This window comes from Ursus arctos, unplaced genomic scaffold (genome assembly GCF_023065955.2).
Source record: "Ursus arctos isolate Adak ecotype North America unplaced genomic scaffold, UrsArc2.0 scaffold_14, whole genome shotgun sequence".
In the NCBI taxonomy this organism is placed as follows: domain Eukaryota; kingdom Metazoa; phylum Chordata; class Mammalia; order Carnivora; family Ursidae; genus Ursus; species Ursus arctos.
Genome location: NW_026622808.1, coordinates 35746295 through 35774176, shown reverse-complemented (window position 1 = coordinate 35774176; position 27882 = coordinate 35746295). Strand labels below are relative to the sequence as shown.

Below are 27882 nucleotides of genomic sequence, written 5' to 3'. Positions count from 1 at the left end.
AGCGGGAGGCATTGCTCTGGCAGGTGTGGATAATAAAGACAGTTCTCTTTTTGGTTTGGCCTCTGAGGTCCGGTTTCCAGGCATATCTTAATTCTGCCTATGTTAAAACAGTGCCCTTTAAATCCATTATTTTCTTTTTTTCAGCTTTTCTATACTGCAACTCTGGTGCTCTGCTATGTTATTTATTTCACAAAGTTATTGGGCTCCTCGGAATCAACCAAGGAACAGACTCTTCCTGTCTCCAGAATGACAGACCTGTTACCCAGTCTTACAAGAAGCAGAGTAAGTGATGCGCTCCATCTCTTATCATGTTAATCCCAGTTGCTGATTATCCTGGAAAGAAGGAAACTCTTGCGTTCTTGTTTATCGCTATAATAGTGTGGATAGTTTCATAGCTTATATTTATTGGGTGCTCGCTGTGTGCTAAGCCAGGGTTTCTCGGCCTTGGCACTGCTGGTGTCTGGGGCTGTCCTGGGCATGGTAGGGTGTTTAGCAGCACTCTTGATCTGTACTCACTAAATGCCAGGAGCTGCCACCTCTCAGCGGTCATAAAAATGTCTCCATGGGGGACCAATGGCCCATGGGAGACAACACGGCTCCCCTCTTAGAGCCACTGTGTAGCCCCTATGCTGAATGCTTTCTGTGCCTTATTTAATGCTTATGCCAACCCTGTGAGGCGGACCTTATTATTTCTCTTTTGGGGTTAAGGAGCTGAGGCTTAGAGACTAACTGCCCAAGGTGAGGTTCAGAGTGAGGGCAGGACCCTGGAGTGGCTTGAATCCCCACAGAGCACGGGCTGTAACCACCGTGTGCCGGTCTCTCTGTTCGGCTGCGTCTTGGTTTTTCCCAGGACTGCCTTCCAGTGCAGAGAGTCGAGCACACTGAAAGCAGGATGACCCCTGCAAAGCTCTGTTACCTAGAGTCAGGCCGGTCTTTCCAGTGACCCACTTTCCCACGGAGACCACTGAGGATTCTAGGTGCCGATGTGTGGGAGCGAGGCATAACCTTTTTCTTCTGAATCTTCAGCTCTCAGTCCTTTTGACTTTTATCTCCTGACGCTGGTAGGGTCGTTGCTACTGTCTGCGGCCCTGGAGCTGTACACGGGACGTTATGCCCCACTGCCTCTGCTCAGATGCCTTGTCACAGGGCCGGCCCACTTTCCCTTTCCCCATGCTTTTTTGCCGGCCAGATGTGCCGCACGGAGCTGGGGTAAGGCTTCAGCTGGACATCTCCTTATTCCTCTCTTGTGATTACTTGAGAAAGTAGTAAAGTATTTGAGACGTGAATCTCAGAACTTACGGAATCCTGTTACACAGCTTTGCAAGAAAGAGCAGATATTATGTAACAAAGAAAGATATGTTCTCATTTGTTAGGTAAGAGTTCTCCATTCTGATCAAACGGATCTCACCGTGAACCTAAATCAGCCTGGCGGTTTTGGGATACCCAGTGCCTCATCTGCAGGCTTAGAGGATCAGGCCTTGGGATCACTTCTGCCTGGAGCTGCATAGAGCACGTCTGAGAGTGCAGGAAAGTTCCCCTCCCGAGTGCTCCCCCGTGTTCATCTGTACCAGGCCTGGCCGGCCTTTCATACTGGGCCAGCCCCGGTGCCCAGCAGTATTTTGGAAAGGAGCCTTTGGACCGTTAATATAGGCAAGGAGACAGAGGGTAGTGAAAAGAGCCTAAGTGTGTATTTAACCCGGTGGTGGGCTCACAGCTCCGAGCTGCGGTTTCCTTATCTGACAAGTGGGGTTACTAAAAGTACCTTTCTCCTGAGGTGCTTGTGGGAGTGTGGTGAAATAGGGCATGGGAGGTACTGAATATTGTGGCTGACACAGTGGCTGTCCGTAAGTAACAGCTGATACCGTCACCCCCATGCCGCTGCTGCTCTGAGCAGAAGTAGCTCCACCGGCATAGCCTAGCAAGGCAGCGTCTGATGGCACTGGGCTGGGAACTCGGTGCTTTAATCTGGCATCCCATCCCGCAAGTCCCCAGGCTCCTACTGGCGGGCGGAAGCCTCACCCTTGAGAAGGGATGTGTACCTGTCTTACACAGTGGCGCCGTTCCTGCTGACCCACAGAGCACAGCCCCATCCTGGGTGCCATCTGGGAAACAGACATGTGGGAAGGTGCTTGCTGGGCCTCGGGGAGCTTCCTGTGTGTTTGGGAGGTGGGAAGTGCAGATATGAAGCCTGCAGGATACTCTCCAGACCTCAGGGTCCTTATTTTTAAGGTGAGATTATTGGTCTACACGACCCGTGAGGCCCCTTTGAAGACTTGAGAAATTGTGAAGGTATTTGAACTTGGACAAAGAGCCATTTATAGCTGCATGCTTACCCTGTGCCTGGCACTGTGCGGAGCACTTGACGTGGACTTGTGTGTTCAGCCATCCTAGTAACCCTGTGAGATACTGTCTCCGTTTTGCAGATGAGAAAACTGAGGTTCAGAGGAGTTAAGTGACCAAACCAACATCACACGCCTGACTTAGGACCCACTTCTCTCTAACTTGTGTCTGTGGACTAGCCTTGGTCTGTGCGTTTAATCTCTCTGCTGTGTAGTCTTCCAACAGAAGACTTGTTGACTTAACGATTGGGAAGTTCCAGGTAGAACAATTCATTATTCAAGTTGATTTTTTGTAAAAGAGAAAAGAAATGCGATGAATCTGAGTGCAGTGGATGACTTTACCACCAGCAGTGTGCCCAGCTTAACTCTCGGGAGCAGCTTTGCGTCCTGGGGGCTCCCTTAGACAGAGCTGCTCAAGCAGTTACATCCAAAACCGATTTGACCAAATTGGGAGATTTGTTTCCTGTACTTGTAGAATTCCATCTTCTGTAAAGAGACGTATTTAGCCTTAACATAAATAAGTGATACCTCAAATAATGGCTGCCTTGTATATCTTTTATATTCTTTGACACATCTGAGTGATTTCATAGAAGAGATCTGCTAATGTTTAAGTAAAGCTGAGGAATTAAACACAGCAAGCATGTAATAAGCAGTGTTCTGTGGTAAGCACTGTTCCGGGTACCCTGAGCGGGGTCCCCGCCCTCAGAAGTGGAGGGGAGATAAGGTGTGTACTCAGCCAACCACGGCAAGACAGTGTGTGTGTAGTGTTAACAAAACAGAAGCACAGAAAAAGGACATGAATTCCATGTGGGAACATTGAGGAAGGCTTCCTGGAGGAAGCTGCTTTTGAGCTGGGCCTCGACACATGGGCAGGCAGAGGTGACTGTGCACGTGTGGTGGAAATGCGCGCTTGCGGCTGCGGGAAGAAAGAACATTTGCTTGGGGCCCGTTATATGCCCATCGCTGTGTTGGCATTGGGATTGCAGGGATGACTGCGGTACTTAGGTTGGCTGGACAATGAGGGTTTAGGTGAGGAAACAAAAGGTGGAAGGAGGTTATGGCCTGCTGGGCTAGGGCCGGGTAGTGGTAGCCTCAGTGCCCTGGAGTACGGGCTTGATTCAGGGGCAGGGGAGCCTAATGACAGTTTTGTGAACAGTACCGTGATCCAATTGCCTGTGTTGAGGCACTTACCATCTGTTTCACTTTTACCAAGTGTCTCGTTTTCTCTTGTTCGGTCCTTATACCGGCTCCAGGAGATAAGACTCCTTATCCCATTTTGCAGATGGGAAAATGGAGGCTTAGTAAAATTAAGGGTCTTGCCCATGGCTTTTGCACTCAGAAGTTGGGAGCTGCAGCTTGAGCCTCAATGTCTGAGCTTGACTCCAAAGCCCGAACCCTCCCAAGAGAAGGATGGGCTAGAGAAAAGGTCGGAAATGAGCAAGCTCACAAGGAGGCAGTGACAGTTGTCCAAATGATAAGTGATGAGGACAGTGGGAGGGTGGGTGGAAGTGTACTTGAGTGTGGACACAGCTGGGCAGAGTCGATGGCCCCAGAGCAAGAGGGAGGGGAAGGGGTCCTGTGTGGGACATGGAGGTGATAAGGGGCAGGACAGGACCATGGCTGCAGACTCCCCAGTGACTCTTGTCAGTGTGGGAGGCACATGGCTACTGGACCATCCTGAGGCAGAAGAGTTTGGGAAGGGGAAGACGGACTCACTTCATCATGAGTCCCCGAGTTCTGACTGCAAACCTTCCCCCGAGATACTGCCCACCACCTTTCGTTGTCCGTGCCTCAGTTTCTCCACCAGTACAGCGAGGCAGTGGAATGGCTTGTTGGTCAGAGGATTCCAGAGAAACGCACGGCCATAAAGACCAGCTAGGCAGTACCAACCTAGCTCTTGTGAAATAGGCCTCTTCTGACCTCCCAAGTGACAAACCCATCTGAATCAAAATGTGAAAGTGCAAAGAATATGCTGCTGCTTTTCTACCACTTAGCAGACACCTCTGAGAAGGAACGCAATCTCTGATCAGACTTCCTGCCTCTATGTTCTGAGTGAGCATTTTGGAGATAAGCAGTGTGACCATTCCTTCTGCGCTGTGGGGGCGTTTAAATCGAAGGCATTAGGAGAATGGGATGCTCCCGTATGAGCTTGCAGGACAGATACACTGTCAAGATTACACTCTGGTAAACAGCCTGTTTTTAGAGAGCTCGGTCATGTTCCCAAACCTATTCACAGCCTCTGTCAAGAAGGCCCCACAAAAACCCCATGGCCAGCTGTAACTGTTCATTTCCTTGGAAGAGAGCACAGGCACTGCTGCCCAGCACCCCCCCCCCCACCACCCGGTGTGGGGGCGCAGAGTGTGACAGGGAGAGAGAAGGTGCTGCCCACAGCTAAGGGCGGGATCAGTGCTGATGTGGCTCGCAGTGCCCCCTAGTGGTGCTAAATACTCCGGCGCTCTTTGTTCTGGGAAAGGAGAGGTCTGATTTTCTCGGACAGCGAGCGAGATTTCCTCCCGGACTAGAGCCCGGGGTGGCATCCGCTCCAGGTGCAGTGATGCTCTGAGGGCAGCATGGTTTGGGAGGATTCGGGCCTGTCTTCACAGTGTCTGGAAGAAAGGCTCTGAAACCAAGGGGTGAAGAGATTTGAAGACTGAATATGACCCTTATTTTCAAGGGATACGCTAGACTTACTTTGTCCTAAATGGTAGCCACCGGCCACGTGTGGCTGGAGAGCATTTAGAATCGAGATGGGCTGTACGTGCAGCACAAGCACTGGAGTTCAAAGACTTAGTATGAAAAAATAATATGAGATGCCTCTAATAGTTACATGAAACGATTGTGTTTTGGGTTAAATAAAGATATTAAAATAATTTTACTTTTTTTTTTTTTTTAACTGTTCACTGTGGCTACTAGAAAATTTTAAATTCTGTGTGTGGCCTACATTACATTTCCACCGGCCAGCAGTACTCTACACAAATGGGCCTGGGGCCGAGATCAGGGGCCCACGTGACTGGGACAGAGTCTACATCTGCCCTTCGGCCAACTTCCATGGCTGTTAACTGATCTTTTGGAGAGGAAGAGTGGGCTGGGCCTTTGCGATTCACCCCTTTCCTCCCAAAGAGCCCCCTGAAATCCTACTTTTCCAAGTCATAACTTGAAGTTAATAAGAAGTTTTCAAAATGCAGGTAACCCTGTAAGCACCTAACACCTAGACTAAACATTCTGGGACCCCAGGAATTCTCCATGAGAGAGGAGGCGCCTCCAGAGGGGACTGCGGGAGAGAGAAAGACAGAAGTCTTGTCCAGCGAGGTGCCTTACTCCTCCATGTTGTGTTCGGCAATCTGGCTTTGAGGCCGTCTGCCTCTTCCAGGCTGACCTCTGCCCTTGCTAAGTGTTTGCTTTCTTCTTACCCTCCTTGTCTTTAGGAAATGGACAGTTTTGGAAGAGCTGTACCAAAAGTTCTGGGTTTGTTTTTCCTTTCCTCTGTCACAACAGTTCTGAGCGGTTTGACTGACCTAGGCAGCCTGGTTTCCTTTTGAAATACACAAACAAAGCTCATATACTTTGTGTAAAGGGACCCTGGGTGGCTAAATATAGCATTAAAATGTGGGGTGTGTGGAGCCGAATTCGTTCTGCAGCTTGGCATGCTTCAGACATTTTTTAAGGAAAGAAATGACTCGGAGCTCTGCGTAGTTAGATATGGTCAGCCTACCGTCTGGGCAGCGAGGGGACAGCACGGTTCCTTAGGCGTCTCAGTGAATGATTCCTGGGCAGGATCCTTCACCACTGCTCTTTCCACCTAGAGACTTTGTCTTCGTGGTTAGCAACGGAAGCCCTCTGCCAGAATTCGTTGGGTGCCTTCTGTGTGCTTAGCATTAAATGAAAAATGAGTGGGGATCTCCAAGTAGGGATTTAGGGACAAGATGAGTTTGCCTCTCATGGAAGCTTCTTGTACTTGCAGACTTGCAGTGCCTGGGAGCTCTTGCTTTTGTTTTGTTTTCTCTTCTAGGCTTTTGTAAATTGGAAAGAGGCTAAATTGACTTGGAGTTTTTTCAAACAGTCTTTCTTGAAGCAGATTTTGACAGAAGGTAAGTAAAAGGTCACTCTGAGCAGTCAGGACACCATAGTATAACTGAGGGGATTCCACAGAACTGCTCGTTACCTAGATCCAGACTACCTGCTTTCTAGAGCCCCCGTGGGCAGAGGGACCTCAGAAACAGAAGCTTTTAAAGTAGGGAGAGGAAAACTAACGTTGATTTCGTTTGATAGTGAGGGCCAGTGCTGTTATATAACTTCTACGGGGCCCTACAGTAATGAGGAGCAACTTACTTTGAATCCAAGTCTAATTCCCAAACCCCAGGTTTTATCCTTTAAAGAAATGTATTATGAAGTTTTACATCCTTTAGAGAAAATTTGGAAAAGAGAGAAAATTATCCATAATCTCATTATCCTGTTCTAATTTTTTATACACTTCTTTTTTTGAACATAATTTTTAAGAAACAGGTTTTCATCATTTTATTTTCTTAAATAATAAGACTTTACCTGTGTGATAGTTTGGCCAGCCTTCCAATTTCTTAAGGCTCTCCAGTGTAACAGTGACAGAGCTCTCCACACACAGGGCTGGCACGGAGCTGAACGTACATCTCGTTTTTCTGCGCACGTGCGTTGGTTTGTTTATGCCCAGCTTTAGTTCAAAGAATGAGATTTGAGGCAGCTAGAAGTGGGTGAATGTAGTGGTTTCTCTCTATATAAGTTTGCTATGTCTATACATCCATGTATCTATTGCTGAATATATTTTTAAATCTTTTTAAAAATTGTCTTTTTTTTTTTTTTTTTTTTTTGAGAGAGTGAGGGAGAGCGCGCATGAGCCGCAGGGCAGGGGCAGAGGGAGGGAAAGAGAGGATTTTTAGCAAGCTCCACCTCGAGCCCAGAGCCAGGTACAGGGCTCAATCTCGTGTCCCTGAGACCAGGACCTGAGCCGAAATCAACCATTGGTCTTTTAACCTACCGAGCCACCCAGGCGCCCGTCAAACATTGTCTTTTAATTATAAAAATAGTATAACCTCATTACAAAAATTTTGGAAATTAGGAAAAAGTTCCCTATGATTCTAGCATTCTAATATAACCATCATTATTACTACCTTATTATTTTCCTTTTTCCCGCTCTATTTTTCATTAATTATGCTTCCAAAGGGAAGTAACTCCCCTAGGCCTCACTTGCCCCGTCTGTGAGTTAAAGGATAGGACCGGGAGCAGTCTGAGGGCTCTTGCGCCTTGAGAGTGCTTAGTCCTAGCCTGAGCCTGTGACACTGCCGTTACAAAAGTGGAACTTGTTCACAGGACCCCTGAGGGAAGTAAGGGTCACAAGCCTTTGGAGAGCAGAGTGAAGGTGCCTTAATTATATGTTTCTTGGGAGCAGAATGTGCCGTTTACCACTGTCTCCCCAATACCCTGCTGGAACTGGCATGTGATCAGTGTTCAACAAGTATCTTTTGATAAAGAAAGGTATCCGTAGTGAAATCGTATATTGTGATAGTTCACATTGTTAGAACAAGAAAATCAATAGCAGGAATTTGGAAAGGGCATTTTCTTTATGCACTTTCTTTTCCTCCCAAAGTTTTAAGAGCAGTTTAAATGAGTTGAGGAATGGATCCAGTCCAAACAATGGCCCTAAATTGGTTGTCTGGACCGCAGTGGCTAGACAGCAGCAGGTGTAAGTAAGCCAGGCCTCAGTGTGGTGCCGATTGCTCACTCGCTTCATGGCTGGACCACCCTGGCCTGACTGGCAGAGGGCTGTTAGGAACCTCTCAGGGCTTCCGTCTCCATCGCTGTGAAATAAGGAAGTGACTGGACAAGAACTCCCCACCCCCAAATTCTTCTTATCTAAAAACTAGAACTCTAAAAAAAGTGAAGTCATTCATTGTAATAGCAAAAATATAGATGCTGTTACCTTCTGCCCCCACATTTCCTGAACACTGTGTGCCAGGTGCTGAGAATACACAGATGAATGAGTTACAGGCCACAGCCTCAAGGAGCTCATTCTCTCACCCAAGACACAGACTTTTGTGTGGTTAGCTCTGAACCAGGGCTGTGAGGTCTGTACTTGGAAACATTAGCGTCTCTCAAGTGCCCTTGCACTTCCTGGAGCTCTGCTAGGAAACCAGGGACAGAGAAATGAGAGAGATGTGGTTCCTGCCCCCAGGGAGCTTACAGAGTGTGAGAAGAGAGGCTGATTGTACCAGAGCACAGGGCGGTCCCTACGGTGAAGCCAGTTTAGGTGGCCCGCATGCTAAAAGCCGAGGCTGGGAGGAGGGACCCAGCCTGAAGCAGAGCAGCTGGAGGGGCTAAAACCTAGCCGGGTATCGCAGAGGATGACAATGTAATGCTGCGAGGTGGGCAGGAGGTTGGTGAAGAAAAGCCAAAAAGATAGCCTGGGGTCAATTTATAAAAGGCCTCAAATGCAGAATTAAGGAGCCTGGACTTTTTGCAAACACCAAAGAGCAATTTAAAGGTGTGAAGCAGGGGTTGCCTTAAGATCTGTATTGCTGAAGCCAGGACTGCTAGCGGTGAGAATGGATCAGAGCAGGGTAGAGATGCAGACAGGGCCAAGTGCTGTCCTGTGGGCCACACCTGGGAGGGCCTGTAGAGGCCCATAGACACAGTGCTGGGGGAGTGCGGGAAGGCCAGGGCCGAAGGGAGACTTTAGAGAAGATCCTCACTGCTTCTGGTCTCTGAATATTGCTTTCCTTTTTGAGCAGGTTGCTAGGAGGTGAGAATTTGCCCTTTAGGGCTGTGGTCACTCCAGAGGTCTCCACTGTGGGCTGTTTTCCACTGATGGATGATAAAATGTTTGGAAGGTGGGGGTGGGGCTCTGGGCTGGTGTCTTCACCTTGGAGGCATTAGCCTGTCTTATGTTTGAATCATGAGCTTGGGCTCCAGAGCCCTTCCAGGCTCTCTGGAGCTTTCTCCACCCAGGGAGGCAACTTGAAGAGTCTCTGCACACGATCATGGACCTCTCATTTCACAGAACTTACACTTAAAATTTGGGACAATCATTTTCATTATTAACATTTTTGTAATCCCCCCTTTGTAAATTATTAGACTGGTTTCATTGATTTTGTTTTGTTTTTAATTTAACTGGTTTGGAGATTTGCTGTCAATAAATCCCCCAGCACTTTTCCAATTGTTACTATTTTGAGATTATTTGAAATCAATGTTAGGACAAGGAAGATGTCTTTAATTGATTACATAATTTTTCTCCTTTGAGAGTATTTCCCAGCTGAAAAGGATAGACGGTAAGAAAAAAGGAAACAAAATAATGAGCCCTTGAAATGCTAATTATTTTGTTCTTCTATTTGTAGGCGAGCGATACGTAATGACGTTTTTGAACGTGTTAAATTTTGGCGATCAGGGTAAGATGAAAATTCTGTAGTGAATACCGTTCATAGATACTTTCTAATATTTTTCTCAGCAGTTTGATACATTTAATGAAAAATAAGCCTGATGATTATGAAAGATGTAGACTGTAATAAAATGATTCCTGAAGATTGAAAATTGCAGGTCTCTGCAAATATCCACAGTGTACTGACTACCCCCTCTCATGTGACTCGGGTGGCAGGTCCTCTTTTGAGATCCCCTGGTTTCTGCAGAGTTCTGGTGCCCATTGCACTGTTGGGGGTGCTATGAGAAAAGGGGGCTCGTCATCACAATCACAGATCCGCCCTGTGTTTGTACAGCTAGATAGGTCTCAGTATTTTTTCTTTCTTTCTCTCTTTCTTTCTTTCTTTCTTTCTTTCTTTCTTTCTGATTTTATTTGAGAGAGAGTGCAAGCAGGGGGAGGGGCAGAGGAAAAGAGAGAGAGAGAATCCTAAGCAGACTCACCTCTGAGGACAGGGCTCGATCCCAGGACCCTCAGATCATGACCTGAGCTAAAGTCAGGCGCTTAACCAACTGAACCACCCAGGCGCCCCTCTTCATATTTATTTTTAACTGTAATCCTGAAGTAGTGGAAAGAAAAAATTTTAAAAATTAACTTGGCGTTAATGATTTTTTTTTTTTTAAGATTTAGTTATTTATTTGAGAGAGAGAGTGAGGGGAGGGGTAGAGGGAGAGAATCCTCAAGCCGACTACCTCCTGAGCCCAGAGCCTGATGCAGGACTCGATCCCAGGACCCTGAGATCATGACCTGAGCTGAAACCAGGAGGAGTTGGACACCCACCTGACTGAGCCACCCAAGCACCCCTGGCATTAATGATTTTTTAAAAAGATTTTATTTATATATTTGAGAGAGAGAGAGAGCACAAGCAGGCGGAGGGGGCAGAGGGAGAGGAGAAGCAGACGCCCCACTGAGCAGGGAGCCCGATTCGGGGATCGATCCTATGACCCTGATTAGGATCATGACCTGAGCTGAAGGCAGACGCTTAATCAGCTGAGCTACCCAGGTGCCCAGCATTAATGATTTTTATATAAAAAGGTGCTGGTGATGGAAATGTTCTGTATCTTGACTGCATCAAGGGAAGTTTCTGCAGCAAGGGATGCAGTATCCTAGCTGTGGTATTGTGCAATGCTCTCACAAGATGTTACTGTTCAGGAAACTGGCTAATGGATCTGTTATGTTTTAGGACTACATGTGAATCTATAATTATCTCAAACAGTAATTTTAATTTAAAAAATTAAATCAGAAAAAATGTTGATGGTGCTGTGAAAATTCAAATAGAAAAACCAGAAGGATTGCCATTTCTTCCTTTTTGTCTTCCAGGTGTATACGATATAGTGAATAATCTGGGCTCTCTCGTGGCCAGGTTAATCTTCCAGCCGATAGAGGAGAGTTTTTACGTATTCTTTGCTAAGGTGCTGGAGAGAGGAAAGGATGCCACGCTTCAGAAGCAGGTAGTCCTGGTTCTAACGTCACCGTCTCTCAAGTGAATTCTCCAACTGCAGGATGAACGGACTGAAATGTAGAGCAGTCAGTTTCCCTTCTGTTTGAAATTTCCTTCTAGGTTTCATTCTTCCATCACCTTCTGAATGGTGGCAGGACTCTGAGCTCCCTTCTTTTGCAGACTCCTCCCTTTGCCCTGGCTGGCCCTTCCCTTCTGACCCTTCTTCTCTGTGACCTCATTCTTGACCCAGAACTCTCTGCAGCCATCCCCAGTGTGGCGCAGACCCCCTTCCCATGGTCCAGGCTTAGTGGGAAGATTGAGATTGCCTCCCCCATCCTCAGATTCTCAAGAACCAGGGGTGAGCCGAAGGATGCAGAGGCAGGGGCAAGGCTCGCATACTGCCTGGGGAGGAAAGGACGTAGTCATTTGGTTTCACTCACCGCACAGTTGTTTAAGCTTCTTCAAGACTGCGAAGTGCCCAGACTGCACTCCGACCGTGCGAATCTGCCTACTCCGATTGGCAAATGCAGATGAGATTTTAATCCAGGCGTATTTGGTTGTAGAAACTTCCCTTTTTCTAAAACCTTTGAAAATGTCTGACTTATCTGAGAATTAAAAGGAAGCTACGTTGGCCTCTTACATGTCTTAGAAGACACTTCGCAAAATACAGTTTACGCGCAGTATCTCAAAATGAACTAATCTGGTTCTCGGTTGATTTAGGAATATTTTCCTAAGCATACTTTGACAGGAATGTCAGGATTTAGGGACATTTGTCAGGAGAAGCACTCCAACAAAGCTAGCCAGCTAGCACGTAAAAACTTGCTCTCCGTTTAAGAATAAGTATCGGAGAGGAAAGTGAATGTTTCCTAAGCAACCTTTGAAATAACGTATCCTAAATGAGCCAAAACCACACCTCCCCTGCGGTACCTCAGGAAGCACAGATTGGCTCTTCCCCTTCATTTCCTTCATGCTAATTGACGTGAAAACAAACACAGGCTGCAGGAAAGCAGGGATGCCGCTCAGCAGCTGAGTGATCTGTGAGACAGCAGACAGAGAAGGCCAGATGTGAAGTTTTTCTTTAGCTCATGATTCACCCAACTTCCTTCCCTCTCCCCCCACCCCAGGAGGACGTTGCTGTGGCCGCCGCGGTTTTGGAGTCGCTGCTCAAGCTGGCCCTGCTGACCGGCCTGACCATCACCATTTTTGGCTTTGCCTATTCTCAGCTGGCTTTGGATATCTATGGAGGGGCCATGCTTAGCTCTGGATCAGGTGCGCACAAGAGTTCTGCCAGATTTGTTCTAATTTCCAAACAGCAATAGGAGAGTCTCGTGAAATTCAAAACCTTGTGTGCGTATAGGTTGGTATCTGTCGGTGTAGGGAGCACTGTCCGTGGCTGGGGCTCTGACACCGTTGCCCTCACACGAGGTGAGAAACAGCTCAGTGCCCTCTGGGGGCTTTGGTACCAGGGCAGGCGGTCCCCCAGTCTCACTTGGACAAGTCATTATGCATCCCTGGCTCTCCTCCCAGGCCTAAAATGTGTTTTGCTGGGCACTTCCCTGCGCACCCTCTGGGGTGAGGGAAGAAGGCAGAGAGCAGGCTCTAATGAGTCTCCGCTTGATACTAAACACATCTGAAGGCAGTAAATGCCACATAAATCTCACAGCCTGATGCATGAGTCTCTGAGGGATAACTCAGAGCCATTTGCAGAGAATAAAATTGATCTCGGCAAGCAAATGGTGTATTTAATCCAGTGACTCTTGGTTTTTGAAGGACAAAAGTATCAATTGTATCTGACTTAGGAACACCTGGTGCCCATGCCACTGAGCGTCTCACAGCACTTGCTAGGCAGGGGACGTCACCAGTTTCAAAATGTGCTGGGCCATAGGCTGGGAGTCCATTTGCAGTCCGTTTCATCTTGGGTTAAGGAAAGATGTTTTCAGTTCCTCGGGTCACTAGACAAGAACTCTGAAGACTTCTTTCTGCTTCTCCATCTCAATGTGAAGGGCTTTGTCAAATGCCATTTTACAAGTTCACTGGTATGTTTTGGTCTCCGCTATAATGGGCCCAAACTTTGGGTATTAGGGGAGGAGGGGCCAAGTTTCTACCCAAGAGCAAAGGTCATTCAGTTTGGAGAAACACCTGCTGTGAAACTATGATGTAGTCACAGCTGCCTGGGGCTCGTGCTGTGAGGCCTGAGTTTCCAGCAGGCAAGCAGGGAGGCTCATTAGGGAGCCGTTAGTAAGTCACAGGCACTCAACCATTTCACAGCAGCATGGTCCCTCTAGAAAGGTGTTCGCCAAGGAACAGCCTTTATTGTCATGCAGTCACAGGATGTGGCCGTGAGAAGGCTGTCCTGTCAGCACAGTGTTCACCTGGTGGAATACTTAGTCATAGAAGGTATAGAAGCAGGCTGCTGTGACTGTGTGGGCCTTCGGCGCGAGTGAGAGGCTGGTGCCTGTTTTCAGTGTTGGTAGTAAGAGTTATCGGTTAAAAGGGTCAGTGGTAGTTGATTTTTAAGGTAGTATATTCTGTTTCTAGTGGCTTATGTCAGAGCCATTAATAATTTTAGACTCAACCCAATGAACACTGAGTAATGTATAGGATTATTGAATCACTGTATTGTACACATGAAACTAATATAACACTGTAAAGAGTAACAATAATTTTAGACTCAAAAAGATATTCTCTTGGTATCATCTCCTGAAAGAGGAGAATCCTAAGAATGGTCTGCTTTCTCAGTCTCTGGAAAGAATGTGCTGTCTGGTGAGCCAGGACCATTGTCCTCTCTGGCCCCGGGCCCCATCAGTGTCACTGTCCCAACAGGGTCTTCTAGCATTTGTCTCCTCCTCCACTTTGCCCAAACTTTGAGCTCTCTGTAAAGCCCGTAGTGGCTCCTGGTAGGTAGTGACTGCTAGTAGTCCATCCCCCCCGGGCCCCTGCTGGCTTTCCTTCCCTCGTCTCCAGGCCACCCCGCATCTCCTTGCCCTGCTCCTGACTCTGGACTAGTGCTGTGGACTCAAAAACCTTTCCTGTGCCGGAAAAGAACACTGCCGCTCTGCCCTCCCCACTAGTTTTCTTCATTCACTTCAGTACTCCACAAAACTTGGGGCATCTGCGTGGCTCAATCGATTAAGCCTCCCACCCTTGATTTCAGCTCAACTCATGATCTCAGGGTGGTGGGATTGAGCCCCACATGGGGCTCTGCACTCAGGGCAGAGTCTGCTTGAGATTCTCTCTCCCTCCCTCTCCCTCTGTCCTTCCCCTGACTCGTGTGCTCTCTCTTTAAATAAATAAATAAATAAATAAATAAATAAATAAATAAATCAAATCTTTAAAAAAAAATACTCCACAAAACTTGACTGTCTCCAGCCTGAATTTAATCAGGAAAGAATGGCAACTTTCTGTGGCTCAGCCGAACCACCTGAGTTTTGAAAGTGGAACTTGCAACGCTGCTGTCCTCAGTTGTCCCAGTTGCGTATCAGTCTTTGTCCTCACCTGGGAAGTGGACTTACCTGTGACCTGAACTGGCCTCTTTGACCCCCCCCATCCCCTGTGCTGCCATCTCCATGTGTGGGACTTGGATGCAGCATCGGTGGGGGCCAACATCCTGGTTAAGATCTACGACATTTCCATTATCCCGGAAAGTCCTTTCAGAACTCTTTCCAGTCAACTGCCCTCCCTCCACCTCAGAGGCAACCACTGTTCTGATTTCTATCACCATAGATTAGTATTGCTTTTATAATTTTTAAAAAAGATTTTATTTATCCATTCACTTGAGAGCAAGAGAGAGCGAGAGAGCGTGCGCGTGTGCACACACAAGTGGGGGGAGGGGCAGGGGAGAAGCAGACTCCGTGCTCAGCGTGGAGCCCGTTGTGGGGCTCGATCCCATGACTGCAAGATAATGACCTGAGCCCAAACCAAGAGTCAGATGCTTAACCAACTAAGCCACCCAGGTGTCCCAGATTAGTATTGCCTTTAAAAGGGACTTCATATCAATGAAATCCTACAGCATGGACGCTTTGGTGTTTGGCTTCTTTCTCTCAATATACAGTTTTGGGGATTCATCCATGTCTTTACATGGATCAGTACCTTTTTTCTCCTAGATTGCTTCTCTGAGAAGTATTTCTTTGTATGGATGCCCACAGTTTGTTTATCCTTTCTCTTGTTGATGGTCAGTTTGGACTATTATGAGTAAAACTGCTACAGACATTTTTGTACAAGTGCTTATGTGAAATGTACGTATATTTCTGTTGGTTGTATATGTGGGAGTGGGATTACTGGGTCACAGGTTGTTTTATTAGAAGTTGCTTGGCTGCCTTGTGGTAATGGCCCTCCTAAAAGAGGGGATCGATTCCATTTTTAAGACTCCCAGTCTTTTCTTAGCAGATTTTTCTAGAGCTTGTTAGTTAGCTATAGGACTGCATCACCATGTTTGAGAAGAAAACATGGTTCTTCTGATTCTCTGTGCAGATTTGTGGGTGTGTTCTGTCTCTAGTTTCTTGCTGCTCCCAAGTCCTGGGCTTCTCCCCATGGTTTTGTCTTCAGGACGTCTTCAGACAAGTTCTCTGCCATGCAAGGCCACTAGTGCCCTTGAGTGCCCAAGCCAGCAGACCTCTTCCTGCTGATTTAAGAAGCGAGAAGGTTTGCTTCCTGGCCAGATAAGCTTTTAGTTGTTAAGTGAGACATTTGTAGGGGTGCCTGGGTGGCTCAGCCGTTAAGCGTCTGACTTCGGCTCAGGTCATGATCCCAGGGTCCTGGGATCGAGCCCTGCATTGGGCTCCCTGCTCCGCGGGAAGCCTGCTTCTCCCTCTCATACTCCCCTTGCTTGTGTTCCCTCTCTCACTGTCTCTCTCTGTCAAATAAATAAAATCTTAAAAAAAAAAAGCACAAGACATTTGTAGATTTATTCCTTTTTTTTTAAAGATTTTATTTATTTGTTTAAGAGAGAGAGAGCACACAAGCAGGAGAGGGAGAGAGACAAGCAGACTCCACACTGAGCGGGGAGCCCAAAGAGGGGCTCGATCCCAGGACCCCAAGTTCATGACCTGAGCCGAAACTGAGAGGCAGACACTTAAGGCAGCTGAGCCACCCAGGTGCCCCTGCAGGTTTATTCTTAATTGCCCTTTCTTTTTTAGTTGTTAATTTTAATCAGTGCCATGGAGTACTGGAAGTCCTTCCAGATGATTGAGACCGTAGGTTCAAGTCTGCATCTGCCTGTTGAGGACAGCTGCCGGGCTCCTGACCCAGTTCTGGTACACGCGGGCCTCCTGTTTGGGCTCTAGAGTCTCGGGTTGTTTCCTTATAGGTCCTGTTCTGCTGCGTTCCTACTGTCTCTACGTCCTCCTGCTTGCCATCAATGGAGTGACCGAGTGTTTCACATTTGCTGCCATGAGCAAAGAGGAGGTCGACAGGTAGGTAACCGTCAAGGCCCGCCTAAATCACAGCCTTTGACCAAACTGAAGTAACTTGCCAATCTTCTTTCTTTTTGTTCTGAACACGCGTCCCCAGAAAGCCTCTTAGAGGTAGCGCTACCCCAGTAGTGTGGCACCGTCCCTGGGCGCTCCGGGGCTTGTGCTGGCACCAGGCAGTTCGTCCTCCCCACGCATGCTGGGGGCAGCAGCCGCCCTTCGCCTCCCTTCGGAGGAGGAAGAAGCCTGGGCCCTGAAGGGCTGTGTTAGCCTAGGTTTGCAGAGGTGGGCACGAGACAAGCTCCACTCCTCCACCTCCTTGCCCGGCGCCCCAGTGGGTTACCATGGAGCTTCTTCAAGATGCAGAGTCCAACCCTCGAGACTGACTCGTGGGCCCTGGAGAAGCTCAGGGGTTTGTGTCACCTCTCCTCAGAGAAAAGCCCAAGTGCACATACACGGTTTGCCACCATTTTTCCCACCGTTGACCCCAGATCAGGACCTCTGCTCTGATACCTCCCACAGTGGTTCCTGACACTGGTTATCAGTCACAGTCCCCCGTGGAGCTCGCTAGATTGCAGATTCCCGCCCAGCCTTCCTCCGCCGCCCTCTCCTAGCACACCTGCAGGCAGGCAGCCCGGAGCATAGGTGTGGTTTTTAAAAAGCTGATTCTGACACGAACTAGTAAACTGGAGCTTCCGACCCACACCCGGGGCGTGTCCCGAATGCCAGAAGTAGCATGGCAGTATCTTAAGGCACCACTACCAGATGAGGCTGAGGAGAAGGGTAAAATCGATAGGGGAGAAGGAGGAGAAGAGAAGGCAAAGATAGTAGAGGGGTGGCTGTAGGTAATGGGGCACTCGGTCCTTGTTATCCCTTTGCCCCCTGACCCCTGGGTCCCTTGGGGGCTTTGGTGCTGTCTCTGAAAGGCCTTGAGTGCCCAGACCAACTGAACTAGCATTTGAGGGGCTCGGGCCAAGGAATCTGTCATCACGCAGCCCCGGGAGATTTCCGATGATGCTAGGGCCTTAGGAACCGCTGGCCCAGACCAGCTTGTCAGTAAAACTACACGGAGCCCTGTGACGCCCCACGTATTCAGGTGGGCGTGACCGAGTGACGCTTTCACGAAGCAGGAAGTACCCCAGCGATGCGCGAGACACACGGATGGTTTTTAATTCTGTTACGTTTCATTTTTCAAACTGCCATGTCATGACCCACTCAGGTGATTTCCCCGCCTGCTTTTAGCTCACAGCCCGTAGTTTTCAAATATTGGTCTAGTTAGGGTTTTCACTTCAGATCGTTAAATGTATAGCTGTAAAACTACTTTGAGGCCATCCTCCCCACCCCTTAGTTTTTTCATGGATGAAAAGGTCAATTTAAGTTTGATTTTGAGATAATGTGTTTTTACTTGAAAGGTGCTTCAAACGTGAAATAATTTTTAGATATAATGTAAAACACGCTACAGGAGGCACTGAGCCGTGGTAGAGAGGGCTCCGGACTAGGAATCTGTCTCTTTGAAGGCAATTTTATTGCAATGATTTCAGCCTTAGTGTGGAGGGGGAGAGTCAGCATGAGGCCTGCTTAAAATGTTAAAATGGACCTTGCAATCAAATCATGAGGGAATATAGACAGTGGCTAGTTGCTTTCTTTCCTCTTACATAGCATTGAACCAAAAGAAACAACTCTTTAAGTTAGCTGTAATGGGATTTTGACGATATATGAACACCTGGGAGATTATTTTCATGATATGAGTAGTCAACATAGACAAAAGACAGAACCAGAGCGCCTTCTAACGCAGTTCTCATCTGTAGTAATGCGCTTCTCCGGAGAGTTAAATGTGACTTCAAGCGTGGTCTTCCTCCATGTGTCACCACGGCAGCCCAGGTTCATCTGGGCCCCTGGCCCAGCCCCCAGCCCTTGTCTGAGCACATGGCACCTGGACTCATCACAGACCCCAGCATTTTTTCATCTCTGTGAATTTAACGAGAGATAAAACTCGAGTAAGGATTTTTATGGTGGGATTGGGTAGCTTAGTTAAATGTCATGATTGATTAACATTGGACATTTCAGATTCTGAATTGAAAAAAAATACTGTATTGATAAAATCGTGGGCTTTTACTTAACAACTTCAGGCCAGTCAGTGTTTTTCTAAATAAAAATAGGGCATCTGGTTGGATGTGAAATATTAGAACAGCCTTTGAATTCCAAGTTGCTTTTTTGTTAACAACTGTATAATATATATCAAATATGATTGATGGATTTTTCAACCTGCCCTATTGAAGAATTTTTGTTCTGTTTTGTTAAGGACATCTCAGTTTCTTTTGTCCCTTTGACAAGTGCTTTTTGAGCCTCTACTCTCTACCGGGCATCATTTTAAGTTCCAGGAATACAGCAGGAGAAAGAGACAAGATCCCTGCTCTCCTGGAGCTGGCGGTGGGGGAGGCAGAGAGCAAACAAGTAAATAAATAGGGACATATAGCGCAGTACCAATAACTAAACCAGGGTTATGCCGCGAGAGTGGGGCTCTTTTAGATTGGGAGGCCGCTCTGAGAAGGTGGCATTTAGGCTGAGGCTGGGTGACCAAGCACAGTCTGCCAGGCACAGAGGACAGTGACGCAAAAGCCCAAGACTGTCTGATTTGTTGCCCCTTAAATGCCCACCTTGGAGCTGGACTCCATAACTGTCGCGTGAAGGATGAGCGCGATCTTCTCACGTCGGCGAGGAGAGACCAGCGCCATCCCTTTCTTGCTGTGGGGGCTACACTGATGGCTGTGCCTTGATGTATTCAGCCAGTACCCACCGGGGGGCACTTCACTTGCTGCCGCAGTCAACATCCTTGACCTGCCATCTTTTGATAAGCCTGATTTTAAGCCCAGTATTTTCCTGGGGCCATGGAAAAGCTAAGCATTCATAAATAATTGACTGTTTATGTTAACCAAACCTTATAGAATAGTCATTATTGTCACTAATTTTGCATTGATTTTACAAGTAGCATTTTTTTTAGTTTAATAAGATACACAAAATATATATGGTTTAGGATCCCTGAGTTTAATAAGATACACAAAATATATATATATATAGGATCTCTGAGTGGAAGGGAATTTAGGTCTCAAGAGGTTTTGAGCCTGCTATGTTTTCTGGAAATCATTTAACTGAGCTTAAGACCCCTGAAAAAAAATACAAAAACTGGTTCTAGGAAACCAACCATTAGATTTTGAAATCAAACTGTGGGTTAAGTCAGCAAACTCAGAATTGGGGCAGTTCCTCTTTTGTGTTTCCCACACTCAAATTCGCCCTGGGAAACAGAAGCCTCATTTACTGGAAGACAGGATGGACACGCAGTGCGGTGCTGTGCTCGACATCGAGGCGGGCCCCATCGATGGGCTGGCAAGTTGATGGAGGAATGGTAAGGATTTTGAGGGGTTTGAGCAACAATGAGAAAAGTGACTGTAGACAACACATAAGGTTAGATCAGAAATTATACACTGGTATTGACACCGACTACATGATTTTTCTCAGTAGCCTGTAGGAATGGATAAGATAAGTTCACCCAAGATGACTTAAGACTTGGAATGACCAATGGTGTACTTTTAAATAAAGCCAACCATATTTTGTCTACTAAGGTGGCTAGTGGGTTCATAATGATCACAGACACCACAGATAAAGCATTTAAAATTCTGATCAAAGCCAACTTTAATTTTTTAAAAAAAGCTTTTATTTATTTATTTGACAGACAGCCAGCGAGAGAGGGAACACAAGCAGGGAGAGTGGGAGAGGAAGAAGCAGGCTCCCAGTGGAGGAGCCGGATGTGGGGCTCGATCCCAGGACTCTGGGATCACGCCCTGAGCCCAAAGCAGACGCTTAACGACTGAGCCACCCAGGCGCCCCCCAACTTTAATTTTTTATCCTCACACTTAAGAGGTTATCTGATGGCCACCAGTTTCTCAATCCTGACGTTGGTTACTAGCTTACAAATCTCAAGGTAAATTCTTCTCCTTTACCTGATGTTCAGTTTCCATCAGTTTTAATATACACCAGTATAAATACCATTACTACTTTGTATGAAATTTGGTATTCTGTAGATCCCATGGAATTGTGGGGTAGAGCCAGGAGCCTCCACCTTTTATGTGAACTTAAGTGGTACTGTGGAGACCAAGGCAATTTTGCTTAGCTTTACTTATTTATTTTCATTTGTAAGAGAACCCTCTTGCAACAGGCTTATTCAATTTAAAAAATGGTATTTTAATTGCATCTTTAAGTTTCTTTTTTTCCGGAAGTGGATTATGCTTTTAAGGCTATAGATTTGTGAGTTCTGGAAAGTTCAACAGCTGCAGAGCCCTATTCTAATGAGAAACAGTAGACCCCTATCATTATCAGCTCTTCCCAAATGGCCACACCAATGAAGCCGCAGTGTTGAATTAGCATGAATTAGCTACTGATTTCATTCATTATTGACATTTTACTTGGAGTTGGGTGAAGATGACTTTGATAGTTTGTGAACCTATAGCCTCAACTCCAAGGATTTGAGATAGTTTCTGGGGCGGGGTGGGGGGAGATCATACATCTCTACTTCTTTTTGGAAAAGAGGCCAGATAACTAACCTATCTGTGATGGTCCCCACCCTTGGTGGCTTGTCAGAAAGGTGGCTGTTCTGATCATTGATCAGTAGTTAGTGAAAAGCATATCTCTCCTGTTGGAGGATAGTGTGTGTGTGTGTGTGTGTGTGTGTAGTATTATCACCCCCTCTGATAAAGTATATCTCCATAGCACCTTGGGCTTGGTCACCTGGGCATTCAGCAGACACAGTGGCTTTCTTACCACCCCTTGTGCACAGACCCCGAGTGGCCTCCCTAACCCAGTAGACAGGGCCGGGGGCCTAACGGTTTGGTTCCCTCAACAACTATGTACTTAGAATGCCTGCTGCTCGGTAGGCAGAAACCAGATGCTGGAGAATTTTGTTCGTGGCTGTCCCACAAGCCTTTTGGAAGACGACAGCGGCTGTTTTGTCCTTGTGGAGACTCCGTTTCCCTTGCTGAGAACGGAAGGTAACTAAGGTGACTAAGTGGAAAGGCCGTGTACTCCATGCAGTGAGGAATCCAGAGAGCTCTGGAGACGTGGAGAGCAGAGGGAAGGATGTGTAAGCGTCGGGGGGACACCGACGTGGGCCAGGCCTTCCTCCCTGTGTGCATGTCATTTTGAGGGCTGGTCACTTACTTGAAGTGAGCTCCACTGGCCAAGGTTACGGGGCTTCTGCATTTCCCCCAGTTTAGGGGCCAGAGTCAGGTCACTCCTTAGGCAAATTTCTCGCCTCTCTGTGCCTGGTTTCCTTGTCTGTAAAACGCATCCAGACCTCACAGGGCAAGGGCCTCGTGTGTTCATTCATCAGCGTATCCCGGTGCCCCTGACCGTGGCTGTCACCGAGTTTGCCTTCATATGTAATTATTACCCGGGTCGTATTCTTGGGCCTCACACTGAAGACTTGGGCTGAGCAGGATTTTTATGCGTGTGGATCACAGAGTGTCACTTAAACTAACCAGTCATCCTTAAAAACCATAATATCTTGAGTTGTTCATTTCCTCACTGTTCTGTTGGGGGGGTGGATAGTGACATCCCCATGTCATCCGTAGCCTGTTGACAGCTAAGAAAACCAGCTGGGCCACGGCAACTCAGAGGCGCTCTCTGGGATTCCGTGTTCACGGCCACCTGGTTTGGAGCAGGCTTGTTCGGGACAGGTACCCACTCCCCCGCTCTGCTTGTCTCCCTCTCCCCAGGTACAATTTCACGATGCTGGCCCTCTCGTCTTCCTTCCTGGTGTTATCCTATCTCCTGACCCGATGGTGCGGCAGCGTGGGCTTCATCTTGGCCAACTGCTTTAACATGGGCATTCGCATCGCGCAGAGCCTTCGCTTCATCCGCCGCTACTACGGCAGGAGCCCGCACAGGCCCCTGGCGGGCCTGCACCTCCCGCCCGCCCTCCTCGGGGCATTCGCCCTCAGTGCCGGGATTACTGGCGCGTCCGAGGTGAGACTCCCCGCAGCCCTCACACCCCGTGCTTTTGCAGGCTGCCCACTGTCCCTGGCTCTGGGCTTCCCTCCCTGCTCGTCCCGAACCAGCTGGGCAAGTAGCTCCCTCCTCTTCCCCCTTCCCCACGCCTCCAGGACAGCATGTTATGACAGATGTGGCCAAACCACGTCACCAGTGGGAACAGAGTTGGCCCCTCAGTACGCAGCTGTCACACCTTTTACCTGACTCGAAGCTGGAACGGCCAGGCCTCTGCTGTCCCTGGCGTGCCCCCGAGGGAGGGTGTACAGGTGGAGGGGCCAGGGCGGTGACGGTGGTTTCTCTCCGCAGGTGTTCCTCTGCTGTGAGCAGGGCTGGCCAGCCAGGCTGGCGCACGTTGCCGTGGGGGCCTTCTGTTTGGGAATGACTCTTGGGACAGCGTTCCTCACGGAGACCAAGCTGATCCACTTTGTGAGGACTCAGTTAGGTGTGTTCAGACTGGCTGACAAAACCTCGTGACCTCAGGGGCATTGAGGCCTGTGGCACCTGGGCCAGCTGCGGGGCGGTTTCGTGGGCGGAACGCATTAGCTGTGCGGGAGAGCCCTGCTGACGGGTCTGCTGCGGGGGAGGACCGACCCGGCAGGCCAGACGTCAGAGAGAACTGCCGGCCCGAACACCATCCGTTTGAAGCCTCAAACAGGAAGGAGGAGTTCCACTTTTAAGGGAAGACCAAAAGCTCTTTTAAAATAGATACATTATTTTTGTCACCATTTTGTTCTCATCAACATTTTTCTTTTTGGTTAATGTATTCCTTCTGGTCGTGATTGATCTAAGGAGCTGCGTAAGCCAACAAACTATATCTTGGATGTAATAGTCAACAATAATCTGGTCCAGAAAGAGAGATGTAGCCATTTTACATGTCACAGGAGCATGTCACTTACTCTGTAAAAGCAGGAAGGAGACCTGGTGTGGTGCACCGAATGAGACCCGAGGTGGCCCTGGAGTCGTGCCTCTCCCCATGCAAACACTGTGGTCTGGGTTTTTAGAGAGGGAACAACATTCCTCAGTGAGAAATCCAGGAAATGAAAATGCAGTCTTTCGGGGAGCATTTCCCAGAGTCAGCTAGGGGGAGTCGCGCCCCTCATCGTGATTGCTGCGTGCCCCGGACCGCGTGCCTCCCCAGGGCCGGTGCGGGCTGGTGCAAGACCCCTGGCCCGGCCACCTGAGAGAGAAGGCTCTGAGGGAAGTGGCGATCCCGCGTGAGCTATTGGCCCCCGGAAGGCAACACCATTCATGTGGAGATTGCACAGGCAGCAGCAGATGGGAAGTGATGTGTGTTTTCCCCTCCGAATAAAATGGGGTATGTGCTATACAGCAAGCCCTTCCCCCCACCCGGTGCTTCCAGCCCTGGTCAGTAAACCCGAATGGCAGCCCCGGCTGAGGCTCACCTCCCTGCATCCCGCACCCCGCACCCAGCGGGCAACGTCACCGGGCATTGTTCTGAGGCAACAAAGCATTTTTCTTCTTTTGATAATATATTAATTCCTTCTGGGTGTGATTGACCCTCAGAGCTACACGCGCCCACTGTATCTTGGATGATAACCGTCATCATCTGGCCCCGATGTCCCAGACTTTCTGTTTACACCAGAGAGCCGGGCACCTTGCATCAGATGGTGGTGTGGCTAAAATGCCCATGTTTAAATCCACTGGCTTGGAGCCAGAGGAAGAGGACCAAGGATCAAGGCCCACCAGCGCACTGAGACTAGCACCAGGCACTTGGGCTTTTTATCTCTTCAAAGGGAGAATGCTTCCCACTGATTGGAAAAGTAGCTAAATGTAAGATATCACTGACCATTCAGAGACCCTCCAAAAGCATGGCCGTGGTTATGCTCTTACGAGGCGCAGTCAGGCTGGCTCAGAAGAACCGATTGTCCCATGGGGTGGGGGCGGGGGGGTGGCACACACTGAGGCAGCCCTCCCTCCCTCTCATGTACTTTTCTTTGTCTCTTGAGTGCACAGAAATGGACCCTTAGACCTCAAAAGTTCCTTCTCTGCTCCCCTTGACCACCAGTTCCTCCCCTAGAACCCTGTTACCCATCCCATGCCCCGTTGACCCCAGACTTCAAGCATGGCCCTTAAACTGCCTGCCTCAGAATTGCCTGGTTGCAAGTCAGAAATGTAGGTTCCCAGGACCCACTCCAGACCTTTGGAACCATCGTCTCTGGGGGCAGCGCTCTGGGATCAGCTCTTTTTGTCAAATCAAGGTTGGCACACCCCATTGTCCTCACCTGCGCCAGGGCCCAAGACCAGTCGTTCACAATGTCTGTTCTCTGCTCCAGGAAGAGTGGCCGTTGCCTGAACATTGCCAGCCCCACAGCTCCTGGGAGTAGGCCCACCCAGGTTTCTGCTCTGCTCTCCTGCGTGAAGGGAGGCTGTGTCTGATAGCCAGTGCTCAGTCTCTCCTCATCCCATGTCGTCCTGCTGGCGCTTCTGTCAGCACAGGGCCACTGCAGGCAGGACCAGTTCCTCTTGAAAGATGGCCAGCTAGGCGGGCAGCCCGGGGCTCCTTCCCACGTCCTACTTCCCTGTTTATAGGAAAAGTCCCATGGGAAGCGGGTGTGTACTTACAACTAGCACCTGCCCCCTGGGCTGTCAGCACCGAGGCAGCAGGCCCTTTGCACCTCACTGACCTCTGCCTCCACCCGCTGGCCGCCTCCTGGAAGTGCACTTGGGCCTGACCCCTGCCTCTGGAGCTTTCCCTGGCTGGCTGCCTAAAGCCACACGGGTGCCTCAGGGAGCTTGCATACACGTGTGCTAGCTGCCTCGCTTTACCCAGGAAGGGCTTCTGGGGGATTCACATGTTTGGCTTTAAGTACCACTTAAAATATCGTGAGGCTACTTCTCCATGGAAACAAGTCTCTAAAGCACATCCTTTCATGAAACGAAGAAGCCTTTGATGGTGAGAATCGCGGCATTCCTTCTGTGCTGCTCTGGCCACATGTACGTGTTGGTGACTTCAGATTTGGCCTGTCGGGTCCCTCAGTGAGGGGTTGCTGCCGCCTTGCCACTTCCTGCTCGCTCCTGGCTCTGGAGGGGTGCTGTGCTCTGTCCCACTCCCGGCCACGGGCCAGCCGGATTCCAGCAGGGCGCGGCCTCTGCCTGTCTCCTTTCATCGTGAATTTGTGTTGCTAGTTTCATGTCAGTCTTCTGATTTTCAAGCAAATCAAGTATTTTCTTCACATCTCTTCCAAAGAAGAAGAAAAAATTTTTCAAAAGGAAGGTGGGCAAATAGCTTGAGTACGTGAACCATCTTTATGCTTTTCTCCGCATACGGATGCTGTGGCTGGGCTGTTGCCTGGCCTCTGCGAGGGAGCCCTCTGTGTCCGGAGCAGAAAGGCCTGGCAGTGCGTCCCTGCTCTTCCCTTCCCGGCCAAGCACTGTATCCCTCCCCTTGCTGTGTGCTTCTCTGTCTGGCGTGGTCCTCATCTTCTTCATTATTTTTGATTAAGCAGCCATTCTTTGACAGGTGAGGGCTCATATTTTGGGCTGGTAGGGAAAGTGTGTTATTTTAATGTGATTTGGGGGGAGCCCAGGGTACCCTCTCACCTTTATCCAGGTGCTGGGCCGTGTATTTACTTTGGACATTGGACTTGTGAGCCAATCAGATGCTATTGTTTTGTTCTCCTGGTGCTTACTGTACCTGGGTGAGGGAGCTTTTAATGTCAGTATTTCATTTGCTAATTAACTTTCAAAAGTAGGGGGAAAAAGATGCTTTTTTGGAAGAATTTGAGGGGAAGGAAGACTTCTGTTGATTTGTGTCATCTGTTTGACCCCAGCTACCATGGCATCGTCAGTCCTGCTGTTTAACGTCAGTTCCTTTTTAACCAGAATCGTCTGGGCCCATCACGGCAAAATTGAAAAACTGGGCTCCTAGCGTCATTCGGCCTCCTTTAGGGGCCTAATGAAGAAGGTCTCATAAATGCTTGTTACTTAACAGAAGTTGCTGGGTGCCCCTCTCCCAAAGTGCAGGCGGTTCTTTGCCCAGCAACTTCAACATCCCTGGGCAGTGTGGCTTAGGTAGAAAGTGCTGGAGGTGAGGGCTGTAGGGAGTTAGTAGGTCTTTCCCCTCGTGACTAGGTCGTCACCAGTCAGTGCACGCAGAACTCAGCGCCGGCCTCTGCGGGCTCCAGCAGCCTCGTGGAGACCCTCCCCACAGCTTGTCAGAGCTGGTGCAGTGCACTGTGCACCCCCCATCGAACATAATGAGTGCACACGTGCACAAAAGTTGTGGTTGGCCAATTGGCATGCTGTTTTGTTGCTGGGTCAGGTTCTTGAGGAGTTGAGGGCCCCTGGATCCTGCACCCACGAGGCCCAGTGAACATGGGGCATCGGGAGCTGGGGAAGGAGGGAGGGGTGCCTGTGAAGCCTCCTGGCTGGGAGGCCGGAGGCCTGGCATGGGCACCAGGGCAGCTCCTGGCCCGCTCCGCTCTTTCTGGCCTCATGCTGGGGTGATTCTCACCTCTCCTGGGGCCCAGAAAGCGGGGATGGGGTGGGGGAGTGTCAGTCTGGTGGGCAGTGCAGGGAGGGGTCCTCAGAACCAGGTGCTGCCTCAACTTTCACCTTTTCTTTCTTTTGTCTCCAGCCCCCAGTCCTCTCATCTTTAACTTCTGTTCCCAATGCAAAGCCCTTGCAGGAGAAAGGGAATTGGGCTATGTTACCCATAGGGCAGAGGCTGTGGGTCAGGGCTATAAGTGAGCCAGTGGCCGGGCTGCCCGTGGGGCAGCAGAGCCCCGGTTCAGTCCGCTCTCGCTGGGTAGGGGCCAGGCAGGGTGGCACACGCCATCCAGGTTTGCCCCTTCAGCCTCAGGAGCTGCATGAGGGCCCACGGCAGAACAGCTGACTTGTGAAGGAATCTTCTAAAGCCCCACTGGTTTGTCTCATTTCCTCCCTCCCTCCAATAAATGTGTCCCAAAGTTATGACCCTGTTGACCCCGCTGTGTCAGCGTCGCCCTGCACTGACAAACGCATTTGGCCGAGGCCACCTGGTTCACAGTGCTCTGTGGGAAAAGAGCCGGAAAAATGGGGGGGTCTCAGTCCTTGCATCTCACCCTTACCACCCTGTCACAAACCGGGGCCTCGAGGCAGGGCTCTGATGCCATCAGAGCAGGCCGTGAGCAGGGGCAGATTAAGACACAGCTGCTTTAGTCACATTGGACATGACAGCTGAGCAGCGTGTTTCTGGTTCGTGTCTGAGAGACC

The 27882-nt window shown here is 49.0% G+C and overlaps 1 protein-coding gene across 1 annotated transcript in view; it reads left to right on the top strand.

Moving 5' to 3' along the window:
- Positions 1-23393, top strand: part of RFT1 (RFT1 homolog) — a 35356-nt gene extending 11963 nt beyond the window's left edge. Inside the window, exons 6-13 of the mRNA XM_026501030.4 lie at positions 145-282; positions 6349-6427; positions 9701-9751; positions 11098-11228; positions 12343-12487; positions 16524-16629; positions 22395-22644; positions 22975-23393. Of these exons, the coding sequence (XP_026356815.1) occupies positions 145-282; positions 6349-6427; positions 9701-9751; positions 11098-11228; positions 12343-12487; positions 16524-16629; positions 22395-22644; positions 22975-23142 (1068 nt within the window). The 3' untranslated portion in view covers positions 23143-23393. The remainder of the gene's footprint in view (positions 1-144; positions 283-6348; positions 6428-9700; positions 9752-11097; positions 11229-12342; positions 12488-16523; positions 16630-22394; positions 22645-22974) is intronic.
- Positions 23394-27882: the final 4489 nt, after the last annotated feature.